Source organism: Chinchilla lanigera, unplaced genomic scaffold (genome assembly GCF_000276665.1).
Source record: "Chinchilla lanigera isolate Chin_1 unplaced genomic scaffold, ChiLan1.0 scaffold00007, whole genome shotgun sequence".
Classification (NCBI taxonomy): Eukaryota; Metazoa; Chordata; class Mammalia; order Rodentia; family Chinchillidae; genus Chinchilla; species Chinchilla lanigera.
In genome coordinates, this window is record NW_004955408.1 from 5,949,433 (window position 1) to 5,961,426 (window position 11,994).

Consider the following 11,994-nt stretch of genomic DNA (forward strand, 5'->3'; position numbering starts at 1 on the left):
GGGACCCTTGAATTATTCCTGATATTAGAGGAAATGTGTTCAGTTTTGCCCCATTCAGTGTAATGCTGGACTTGTCATATATATAGCCTTTATTTTATTGAAATGTACTCTGCTACCTAATGTTCAGTGCTTTTATTGTGAAGGGGTGTTGGATTTCATCAAATACTCTTTCTACATTTATTGAGATGATGGTGTGATTTTTATTCTTCTTTCCACTTATATGATGTATTAAATGTAGTGATTTGTGTATGTTGAACCATGCTTGCACCTCTGGAATGAAACCAACTTGATCAGGACGTATGATCTTTTTCATGTGCTGCCGAATTCGATCTGTTTGTTCATCATGGATTCTGGTTTAGATTTTTGTTTTTTGCTGCGTTCTTGCCAGGTTTTGGTAACAGGATGGTGCTGGCTTTGCAGATGAGGACCTCCGTTCTATGGAATAGTTTAAGAAACACTGCTCTTAGTTCTTTAGATGTTTGATAAAATTCAGCAGTGAAGTCATTTAGCCCTGGGGCTTTCTTTGTTGAAAGACTTTTAAGTACTGATTTAATCTCATTATTTGTTATTAATCTATTTAAGTTTATTTAATATCCTTTTAGTTCAATTTTCATAGGTCATGTGTAGCCAGAAATTTGTCTGTTCCTTCTAGATTTTCCAATTTATTAGCATATAGTTTATCAAAATAACGATCCCTTGTGTTTCTGTGTATCAGCTGTAATGTCTTCTAGTTCAGCTCTGATTTTATTTATCTGGAATCTCTCTGTCTGCCTATCTTTTGGTTAGTCTAGTTAAAGATTTGTCAGTTTGGCATATCTTTTCAAAGAACCAACTCTTTGTTTCACTGATACCTTGTATTGTTCTTCTAGATACTATTTCATTTATTTTGGTTCTCTACCTTTTTCTTCTAACTTTCAGGATGGTTAGTTCTTGCTTTTCCAAGACTTTGAGATGCATCATTAGGTGATTTGAAATCTTCCTATTTTTAAGTAGTCACTTATTGCTGTAACCTTTTAATACTGCTTTTGCTGAAGAACCCACAGGGTTTGGTGTGTTGTGTTTCCATTTTTATTTGTGTCAAGAAAGTCTTAAATTTCTCTTCTGATTTCTTTAGTGACTTACTGTTCATTCAAAAGTGCATTGTTCATTCTCCATGTAAAATTTCTAGTTTCTCTTGCTGTGGATTTCTAGCTTCATTCCATTGTGATCCAAACAGACATAGGATATGATTTGAATTCCTCTGAGTTTGTTAAGATGTGTCTTGTGGCCTAATATATGGTCTGTTCTAGAGAAAGTTCCATGTGCTAATGAAGAGACTGGGTGTTCTGCAGCTGTTGGAGAGAATCTTCAGTAAAGGTCTATAGTCTAGTTTAACTTTGAAGCATCTCTGTTGATATTTTGTATACATTATTTATCTATGGATGAGAGTGGGGTATTGAAATTACTCTTTGTTATATTGGGATTTATCTGTCCCTTTATATCCAATAGTGTTTTGCTTATAAAATTAGGGGCCCTGCTGTTAGGTACGTACAGTTCTATGATCACTATATCTTCTTTTTTTTTTTTAAATACTGAGGATTGAATCTAAGACCTGTGCACTGAAGTATATCCAGCTCTTTTAATTTTTTCTTTTGAGACAGGGTCTGGATAAGCTGCTGAGTTGCCAAGGCTGGGCTTGAACTTGCCATCCTCTTGCCTCAGCCTCCTAGAATGCTGGGATGACAGGTGTGCACCTCCATACCAGGCCCATTATATCTTCCTGATGAACTGATCCCTCAATCATTACAAAGTGACCTTTTCTGTCTCCACGCAGTTTTTTCCATGAAGTCTATTTTGTCAGAAATAAATATAGCTATTCCTGCTTGGTTCCATTTGGTTGGGCTATTATTTCCCCAACCTTTCCCTCTAGCGCTCTGTGTATCTTTCCTCATGAGGTGCATTTCTTATAGGAGGCATACTGGGTCTTGTTTTTAATCCATTCAGCCAATCTATCTATAAACCGGAGAAGTAAAGCCATTTACATTCAGAATTGCTAGTGAAATACACAGGCATGTGTTTGACATTTTATTTTCTTCTGGTTGTTTTGAATATTTTTTAGATTGACTCTCCCTCTTTATAGTTTCTCATTTTCTATTTTTACAATGGGACTTTCACATGCTATAATGATGGTAGTTATCTTCCTGCTACTTCTGAGTGTAGGACTCCTCTAAGCATCTTTTGTAAGGCTGTTTTAGTCATGAATTTCCTTAGTTTTTGCTTATCTTGGAAGGTCTTCAATCTGAAGGATAGATTCTTCAAGATATAGTAATCTTGATTCAATAGTTACTTTGTTTGGGAATTTGAAATAATGTATCATTCCATACCCTCTTGGCTTGTATGATTTCTACAGAGAAATCTGTTAGTCTAATGGGTTTGCACTTAAATGTGATTTGGTGCTTTTCTGCTGCAGATTTTAAAATTTTTTGTCTTGTACCATTGACAGTTTGATTAATGTTATGATTAGGAGCTTTTTTGATCATATCTATTTAGGTTCTGAATGCCTCCTGTACCTGCATGCCATGTCTTTCCCAGGAGCAGGGAATTTTTCTGCTACTATTTTATTGAATAGTTTTTCTACGCCTTTAACCTTTATTTTTTCCTCCTTGGCATATGCTGATGGTGAGGTAAATGTCTGATTTTTTAATGGTGCCCCAAAGATCTTGTATGCTCTCTTTATTATTTTTTCTTTGTGTCTAAATGTGATATTACAAAGCACCTGTCTTCAGGCTGCAGGACTCTTTCTTCCACTTGATCTAGTGCATTGTTGAAGCTTTCAACTGAATTTTTTTTATTTGCCTTACAGACCTCTTCATGTACAAGATTTATGATTAGTTCTTTTTTCAAACTCTCTTTGCTCATTTATACCTTGCATTATTTTACTAATTTCATTTAACTATGTATTTTCTTGGGTTTCAGTGGGCTTTTTAATAATCATCTTAAAAATTCTTCATGAGGAAAAAAATTCTTCATGAGGCATTTCAGTCACTTCAAGATTTCTGGAATCTATTACTAGAGAGTTATAAACTTCAGAAGGTATCAGATTGTTTTCTGTTTTGTTTTGTTTTGTTTTTGCGGTGCTGGGGATTGAACCTCAGGCCTTAGCACATACTAGGCAAGTGCTCTACCACTAAGCTACATCTCCAGCCCTAGAGATTGTTATCTTTTTTAAGTGACTGTTTCTACTACTTTTATGGGATGGCCGAATAAGTGGCTATCTTCTGAAGCTGTGTCTTGGGGTGTCAGCTGTGTCTTGGGGTGTCAGTTTCTTATCCAGTGTCGAGTTCATTTTCAGCTGGAAGCTGTACGGTAGCTCCTTAGGCTGTGATTAGTGAGTCTGGGCAGAGTGTGGGTACATATTGGTGTTGAGGGCAGCCACTCTGCAGGTTGTGCAAGAGTGGGAACACTCTAGCACCTCAGGCAGGTGTGCGGTAGATATCAGAGCATGTACCCTGTGTGTCACTCCTACACAGTGGGAGTGGGGCCCCCTATGGGGCGATGGGGATTTCCCAGGTGCTGTTGATCTGATTCTTTTTAAAAATTTAATTTGTATTTGTATTTATTTGCTGGCTCTGTTACTTGAATGTGTCTCTGGTTACACCAGTAGTGGTGAGCGATCTAAAGCACCTGCCTCTGATTACATATTGGTGCAGGTCCAGGTGCTCAGGGGGAAAAGGGAAGACAAGGAACAAAACAACAAAACCACCTCTGGGGCACTCACACCCAAGCTTGCCGGCAGTGTGATCAGACAAGGTGTGGGGACAACCAATATGGGGGACGTGCATAGGAGCGGTGGCAGGAAAGCTGTAATATTCTTCTCTGCTACTACTGTGGCCATGCCTGCCGAGGGGGTAAGGTAGGGACTAGGAGCTTTCCCCCTGATTTTTTCAGTTTTACTGCCTTCCAGGAATCAAGTGAGAGTAGGTCACATCCAGGGGTGGGAAAATCTCATCTCAACTAAGGCACTTGCAAGACAGACAGAAAGAGTGGAATGTGGTTGGCTTTGGGAAAGTTTCTCTCCAGATCTTTCTAAGCTTTGTTCCTGGGGCAGGACGACAGCCAGACCATGTTGGCATCACTCGGAACCACTCCAACGTGCTGCTATGGAGACTCGTTTTTTTCTGTGGTAGGAACTGCACGGGCATGTGAATGATACCCTCCTCTCCCTCTACGTCACAATACCTGCTCTGTGGAGGACTTGGACGGCTCTCCTTGAAAGTAGAGCAGTTATCTCCATCTGGCTAAACCTGGCCCTATTTCCATGTGTTGATATGAACAGAGCTGGCTAGGACTTTTCCTTGTCCCTTAATTGGCTTTAAGCAAGGCAAATTGATCCAGCCGATGTGCTGATGTGTAGTCTTTGAAGCAAGGTGACAGGTCAGTGTTACCCTGTCCCCATAGCTCCCAAAATCATGTGTGAGCTGGGTGGGATGGAGAGCCGTGCTCCAGGCTGTCAGCTGGGATCAAGCCTCGAGATAAGAGCCTATGACTTCCCAGGGCGTAAAAGATCACACATCAGCACTGAAGCACCGACCCCAAAACATCACACACTACCTCAACTGCGTTATGCAGATTACTCCTCCTGCAGATCCTTCTCTCTGCATTGCACAGCTGATTTCAGGCCTCCTGCCCAGCCCGGCTCACAGCACTCGCCTACTTCCCACCATTCTCACAGTCGCTCATCCTCAAGCCACTCCTTTCTTCATGAATTAATAAAACCCTGGCTTGGCCCTGGGTGAAGGCCTTTATTCCAGTGAGCCATGATCCTAGCTGGACTTAGGACCCCGTGGTTCCCCACAACTATGAATATGCCTTAGTGTCTTTATTTGCGCCATGGGTTGCACTGGAAGTGGTGGGTTGGAATGAACTCGCTAGGATTCCAAGAGCTTCTCCATGGGATCACAAATATAAACTTCCTGCCCTGCGACGAGGACCAGAAAAGGCTCTGTATACTGCTCCCCGCTCAGGAGCACTCTCAGTCAGTTTGTGTGGCAGCAACTCTACCCCTGAGGCAGCCCCGACCGAGCCAGTGCAGCAGAAAGCCTGCGGGGTCCCAGAGATGGGAACACGCGTGGGCTTCTGACCTCCAAAGCAGTGCGACTCACACTGAAGACAGTCCTTGGCTACAGCCCCCGGAGGGGCTGCTGGGAGAGGACATGAACGCCCTTTCCAAAGCCAGACTACTGTGTGGAGTGCAGACCTTCTCTTTCCCTCATACCTCCTTCTGCCAGCGCAGCGGAGGCATAGACAGCTCGTAGTGGGTTGGCCATGTAGGCTGTAAGCTCGCAAGACTGTGAAACTGCCCGGCGGCTAGGATTGCAGTGTCTGTGCTGATAGGGTTTGCTGGGGCTCTCTTCAATCTTTAATCTCTCTTTAATCTTTACCCCTGCAGAGCGGAGTCTCCTCGTACTCCAGTCATGGAGCCAGGGCAGCAGGTGACCGTGCATTTTGTTTTCCTTGCTATGACGCTGTCCCAGGTTGCTGGGTTTTTACAAGGTTCCTGTTTGCCTACTGCTGAACTGCACTATTCTCGCGAAGGTGCCCACTCCGGGTGCAGCTCTCTACCTGTTACTTTGGTTCTTCTTTGGGGAGAAGTAAGTGAGTGCTTGTTGCCTCTACTCAGCTGTCTTGACAGTGTGCACCTTTGCTCGCTTTGGAGAGATACTGGGAAAGGCTTCCCCACCCAGCTTGAGTCCAAAACGTCTCCCAGCGCCTGAAACCTCACAACCAACAGTTTCTTCTGGTGGGCTCCACGCTGTCTTTCCCAAGTTCCTCTTTGAAAATGCAAACACTGCTGCCCTGAAGTGCCGTGACGTGTCCGCAGGGCACATGGGATGGACAGCGTTCCCCGTGGTAAGCAGGGCAGGGGCAGGGTGGGAAAGAACAGTTGCTGACCTGAGCATGTAGGGTAGTCTTGGGCAAAGCCTTTGTCTCTCTGGGCCTCAGTTTCCCTATCTGTAAAATGGTGGGTGCATTACATCATTGGTTCCTCACAGGCTGATAACAGGGAGATCCCTTGTTAACAATAACATCCAGGCCCATTTTTGGAGATTCTGATTTAGCTGGTCTATCTGGGAAACTATTTTTCACAAGTTTCTCTCATGGCTTCTTAAAGGCTCCAAGCCATGGGCCCAGATTATTGTCAAAATCTCTTAACCTCTAGGATTCTAAGAACAATTCTCTTTCCCTCACACCTCCCTCTACCAGCAGAGTAGAGGCATAGGCAGCTTGTAGTGGGCTGGAGATAGGGCAGCATCTGTATGAAGCGGATATATTTTGCCACGGCTACTTTCTAGAAAGTCACACGGCAGAGCAAGCACCTCTACTTATTTTCAGAGTTCAGCAAAGATTGGAACTGAGGAGCTGGTAAGGAGCGTACGTTCCTGGGCCGTGTGTCTGACTCAGTAGATTCAGAATAGGGGCCGGGAAATCTTGGGAGGATGGAGGTGCTCCTTGAACAGACAGGTGTTTTGATACAGGATATCAGAGGAGAAGGGAAAGGCCTCCAGGCCACATTTCTGCCGCACTGAGTCCCTGGAATCCCAGTGGCATCTCCAGAGGTCAGAGTGCAAAGGTCACTCCCTAATAGTGCCTCACCCAGAGTGAGGAGCCAGAGGCAGGTGGCCTCTGCTGTACTTACCTGTCCCCCGTGTAGGGGTGTAGGCAGGTACAGGAAGCTCCCTCGGAGGAGGAGACGCAAGTGCTCCCTTCCCGACAGGGTGTGGAAGTACAGTTCTCCGCTCCTCTGTGTTCATCGCAGTGCTTCCCAGAGAACGGCGGAGGACACTCGCAGACATAGCCTTGGAAAAGAGGAGGGTGATGGAGTCACTGGCTGAGCAGGCAGATGGGGCCGCGGGCATGTTTGCAAACCCGTGCACTCATGCTCCCGTTAATCATCATTAATATAAGGAGCCTCCTATGGCCAAACACCGGCGGCGCCCTCTGAACAAGAACACTTGGTCCCTATCCTTCAACTACCTACAGGCAAGGAGAGAAAACAGACAGCTAAAGAGCAGCTGTGGACAGCAGAGTAACAAGTACAATAATAACACAGTTGGTCACTCATCTAAGTCTTTACATTTTAGCCCACTTGATCCTCAGTCAGTTGGTCTAGAGAGCAGGTACCTGACTATGGGTGCTGTTACCATCCTGATCGGGGGACAGGGATGAGGAATGGCCAAAGGGGGTTGGGGGAGATTCAGAGATGGCATTATACTCGCTCAAGGTCACACAGCTAGTAAATGACAAAACCTGAGATTCAGGCCGAGATGCTTAGCTATAATTATCTTGGTAATTACAAAGAATTTAGTTTTATTGATGGGAAACATTGAGGAGAGGGTAGTGTGGCCTAGAAACCCAGGAAGTATTTCATTTGAGACCTGAAAGATGAATAGAAATTAGCCAGGAAGAAGAGAGTCGGGGAAGAGGAAGGTGTTTCAGGCAGAGGACGTGTGAGGGCTCAGAGGACAGGGTGTGACGAGTTCAGAAAAGGCAAGGTCGTCAGGGCGGGCCAGCCCAGTGAGGAGTGACACAGAGTGAGTACAGGGCCTGGGGATGGGAGAGCCCACGGCACCGGGCAGTGTGAGCCGAGTGCAGGGATTAGACTAACAGAATGGGGGAGGGGCAGCGGACAGCTCTTACAGGGCAGCGGCAGGCTCAGCTCTGCAGCTTACCGAGATCGCTCTGGCTTCTGCTGGCAGGTGGGAGGTGCGGGGGAAGCTGGAGAAGGACAGGGAGTTGGCTGGTGCGGTGGAAAAGGTAGGAAGTGACGGAGACTTGGGTCCCAGTGATGGAGAGAAGTGATGAACTTCTTGGACATTTTGTAGGTGGAAATGATAATGCGATTATCAGGGCAAAAGTAAGAAAATGGGATGATGTCACGGGTGGACGGGGTGTGGGCGCACAACAGCCTTGGCCTTGCTGATTGAACAGTGGTGGCCACGCTGTGGGCTGTTTAGTTCTGGATAGTCCACCCATCTCTGTGTGGGTGTGTGTAGAAAACCCTTACACAGGTTCATAAAGAGATGTCTAAGGATGCTTGCATAGTAGCATGGTTGATGGAGGTGGGACTTTGAAGACACCAATGTGTGTATTGCTGGGAGTGAGGGTAGGGAAAATGTTAGTGTATATACACCGTGTGGTACTGAGCCACGGTCAAAAGCAATGAGTGAGAACTACTTGTGGTAGTGTGGACTGATCTTTAAAAATGTGTTGCTGAAGCCAGGCGTGGTGGCGCGTGCCTGTCCTCCTGGCACTCTGAGAGGCTGAAACAGGGGTTCACAAATTTGAACCTAGGCCGGGCAACTGAGTGACTTAAAGAGACCCTGTCACAAAATTTACAAATGAAGAAAAGACTGGGGATGTAGCTCAGTGCAAAGCCCCTGAGTTCAATCCCCAGTGCTGAAAAAAAAATGCTGAGTGAACATGTAAAAAGCTGCATATTAATAACACAAATTAAAATTTCAAGCATGTGAATCTAGTAATATGGATTATGTAAGAACTCATTCAAAACATTAACTGTCCCCTCAGGGGCCGGGGAGGGGTGACAAGGGTGGAGGACGTGTTAAAGGGGGATTAAAGTTGCACAGGCTACTGCTGATGCTAAGATACACAATTAATTCAACTCTACACCCAAGGTCTTCTGCATCCCCCAAAAAGTAGAATGCAAAATCATTCGGGTTGGGGAAGAATGGCTCACGACTCCCCTAGCGTAGACCTAGCAGATCCCACCCTGCCGCTTACAGCCTGGTGAGGGCAAAAGAGGGATATGTGGGATCAGACGGCAAGAGTGCTCCACCTGGCTCTGCACCTTGAACTCGCCTCTCCCACGCGACATCCTCCACCTCCCCATGCGGCAGTTTCCTGAGCTACGAAATGGAGCTATCGATGCCTCTTTCCTCCTCCGCTCAGGGCAGTGGTAAAGGCGCTTGCTTTATCAATCTGACAGTGACACAGGATTGCTAGCTCAACACATCAAGGTCCTTGGAAGAGCTTCAGGGAGGACCTCTGGGCTGCCTGCTCCCAGCTCTTACCTGCCCAGTGGGTCTGTGAGCACTTCCCGCCATTGAGGCATGGGTTCGGGCTGCAGTGGTCCCCGTGCAGGCAGCACTGGCTGAGGGCCTGTTTCTCCAATAAGCCCGCTGTCTTTTTGCCGTGGGCCAGCAGCTCCAGCCCCTCTCCGTTGACCATAACAGCATCCAGGCAGCCCTCAAAGCCCTGGGAAACATTTGAGGAAGATTGCGAGAGGACAAGGCCACCCAGCACGAGCTGTCTTTCAGGCCTCAGAGCCTGGCACTTGTCCGGGACTATAAGGGAGATGTTGCTTATGCTGTCCACTGATAGGTGAAGGGAAGTATCTGTCTCCTCCAACAGGACGGAGTGCCACTGGTGGTCATTCACACGGCGCTGGGAGGAAAGGTTTCCACTGAAACCCCCGGGACAGCGGTATTCCAGCTGGGGCACTCCATGGGTCATCTGCAAAGAAAACCCAAACAGCCATCAGCAAAGCCAGGAAGTCCTTATAAATCTGCTAACTGGCTTCCAGTTCAGAGAGTGTTACTTCATGGGTCGGGGTAGTGTTTAGTGATTTTCAAGTGTGTTCTAGACATTGCATTTGAGGAACATAAAAACCCTCAGAGTCTCACTTGGCTTCACATTGCATGGGATCTGAATGAGGGAGTCATCTCCATTTCATGGGTGAGGAAACTGAGGCCCAGAGATGTCTTACTAGTGATGACCCTGTAGTTTGGATTCTTCATAGGCCTGTCCAGCATTCCGTGCTTGTAAACACTGGCATTCAGGGGTTCAAAGCACCTCCCTCTCCTCACTGCTTCTTTATTCAGTCACTTAGCAGCTCTCAAAGTGGGGCTCCAAGGCCTTCAGAGGAGTCATGAGGAAAAACTATTTTCATAATAATCCTAAGACATTATTTGCCTTTTTTGCCCTGGTTTTCTTACAAGTACACAGAGTTTCCAAGAGGTTATGCACATGAACACAGAAAGAGACGTGAGAAGCCAGCTGTCACCTATTAAACCAAACTGAAGAGATTTGCAAAAATGCAAAACAGTGTTACTCTTCCCTCTTTTTTTAGGTTTTGGAAAACGTAATTATTTTTCATAAAAATGTGGCATTTACATTAACACGTAGTGGGCTTCTTGTTATTTTTAAAGGAGGTAAGAAATAAATATTATAAAATACCAAAAACGTTGACAGCCAAAACCCACATAAGCAAAACTTTCCTGAAATCCTCAGCAACTTTTAAGAATGTAAAAAGCCCTGAAATTAGAGAGTTAGAGAAAGTCTCTGGCTTAGAACATTTTTGTTCACTCCCAGGAAGTTGGCATGCCTCTGGCCAAATGCTTTTCTGTTCACTTTGGGCCAGGTCATTTCCTCTGGGTAAAATTTGCAGGTCTAACCCACTGTTTCCTAGAAGTTACCCGCTCACACATTACTTTCTCTATTTCTGTCTGGTTGGACACCAGCTATACCTTTATATAAAAAGGAAGCAATATTATTATCTCTTTCCATTAAGAAAAAAGAATAACAACTCAAAACACTGCAGTTGCATCATCTGGGAACACAAATCTGTTCCTCTCACCCTCTGTCAGCTGGGTTATGGCCTTGCTTCTCTCCTTCCCTCCTTAAAAGCCATAATCAATCATTCTAAGCAGTGTTTTCCTATACTCCTGACTCCCTGTCTCTTTCTTCATAGAACTCACTTGTTTAGCCCTCAGCTCTGGTAAAATCCTACTCTTCACTGATCTACAGACGTGGAGCTGAGCAGCTGGCGAAAAAACACATGCACGGTCCGGCCTGCTGGTCACCCTTTCATTTCATGGCCAGGAGTCTCAACTGAGCCTTGAAGGCGGCCCCGTCACGGGCCCTTCCTCAGCCTGGTCACCCTCCCGGAAGACTGTTCGTGACCTCTCCCCTCAGAGTGTCCACTCCAAGCCCACGCTCTTCCTTCTTGTGGCAGCCCCAGGTGGCGTTTGGGGGCGCTCTCGCCGTCCCTTCTCTCCACCGTGACCACAGCCAGCCTCTGCACGGAGGGCCTTGGCCCCACCCCTTACCTCCTGGAAGGCCAGGTTCTCCTGACTGGCCTCGGCCCTTTCCTACACCTTTGTTCATTCTCTGATCTTAAAAAAACAACAACAACAAAAAACAACCAAAAAGTTGTCTTGAACTTGATAATCATTTTCTTTCTTCGCCGCCCCCTCTTTGCAGCAAAATCGCAGCCCCCTGCACTACCCTGAATCCGCTGGTGTCAGGGTACTCGGCGGCCTCCGCCTTGCCGCTGAGAACAAGCCGCTCACTGCCCATGCGCCCGGCCCCTCTCCCCGCTGCAGGGAACCACGCAGCTGAGCGCTGCTTCCTCCTGACACGGGCTCTTCACTTGGCTTCCCGCATACAGTGCTGATGTTTTTCCTCCAGCGTTATTGGCTACCCGTTCTCACTCTCTTTTGTTGGACCCTCCTTCATGCTGGTGCATCTCATGGCTTTCAGTAAAGACGCCCAAGTTTCCATCTCTGGCCCAGACCTCACAGCATGGGGCGGCTTTATACGCTCCAACCTGGAGGTCTAATAAGCATCTCACACACATGTTCAACCTGAGCTTCTGATGTCCCACAAGCTACTCCCCTACTCTGTTGGGGGCAACTCGGTCCTTCTAGTTGGCTCAGGTCAAAATTTCATTCCTCATGTTCTCTCCTACCCTTCATTCAACCCACTGAGAAATGCCTCAGCTTTACCTGCGAGATCTTTCCAGAACCAGTCGCTGCTCCGGTTCCTCTGCCATCACCCTGCTCTCCCTGCCGACCTCTCTCACCTAAATTACTGCCCTAGCCTTCTGACTGGGTCTCTTGGCTTTGATATTTTTCCCTCTAAAGTCTATTTTCAGCACAGTAGCCATAATGACCCCTCTGGTTTATACCTAGAAGTCCCCCAAGAGCCTCCTGTACC

The 11,994-nt window shown here is 46.4% G+C and overlaps 1 protein-coding gene across 2 annotated transcripts in view; it reads right to left on the minus strand.

The window, feature by feature from the left end:
* Fat2 (FAT atypical cadherin 2) overlaps positions 1 to 11,994 on the minus strand; it is an 89,541-nt gene that overhangs the window by 5,197 nt on the left and 72,350 nt on the right. For both annotated transcript variants that reach the window (XM_005376163.2, XM_005376164.2), the window contains exons 21-22: positions 9,069 to 9,510; positions 6,677 to 6,836 (exon numbers count right to left, since the gene is read on the minus strand). In XM_005376163.2, the coding sequence (XP_005376220.1) occupies positions 6,677 to 6,836; positions 9,069 to 9,510 (602 nt within the window). The remainder of the gene's footprint in view (positions 1 to 6,676; positions 6,837 to 9,068; positions 9,511 to 11,994) is intronic.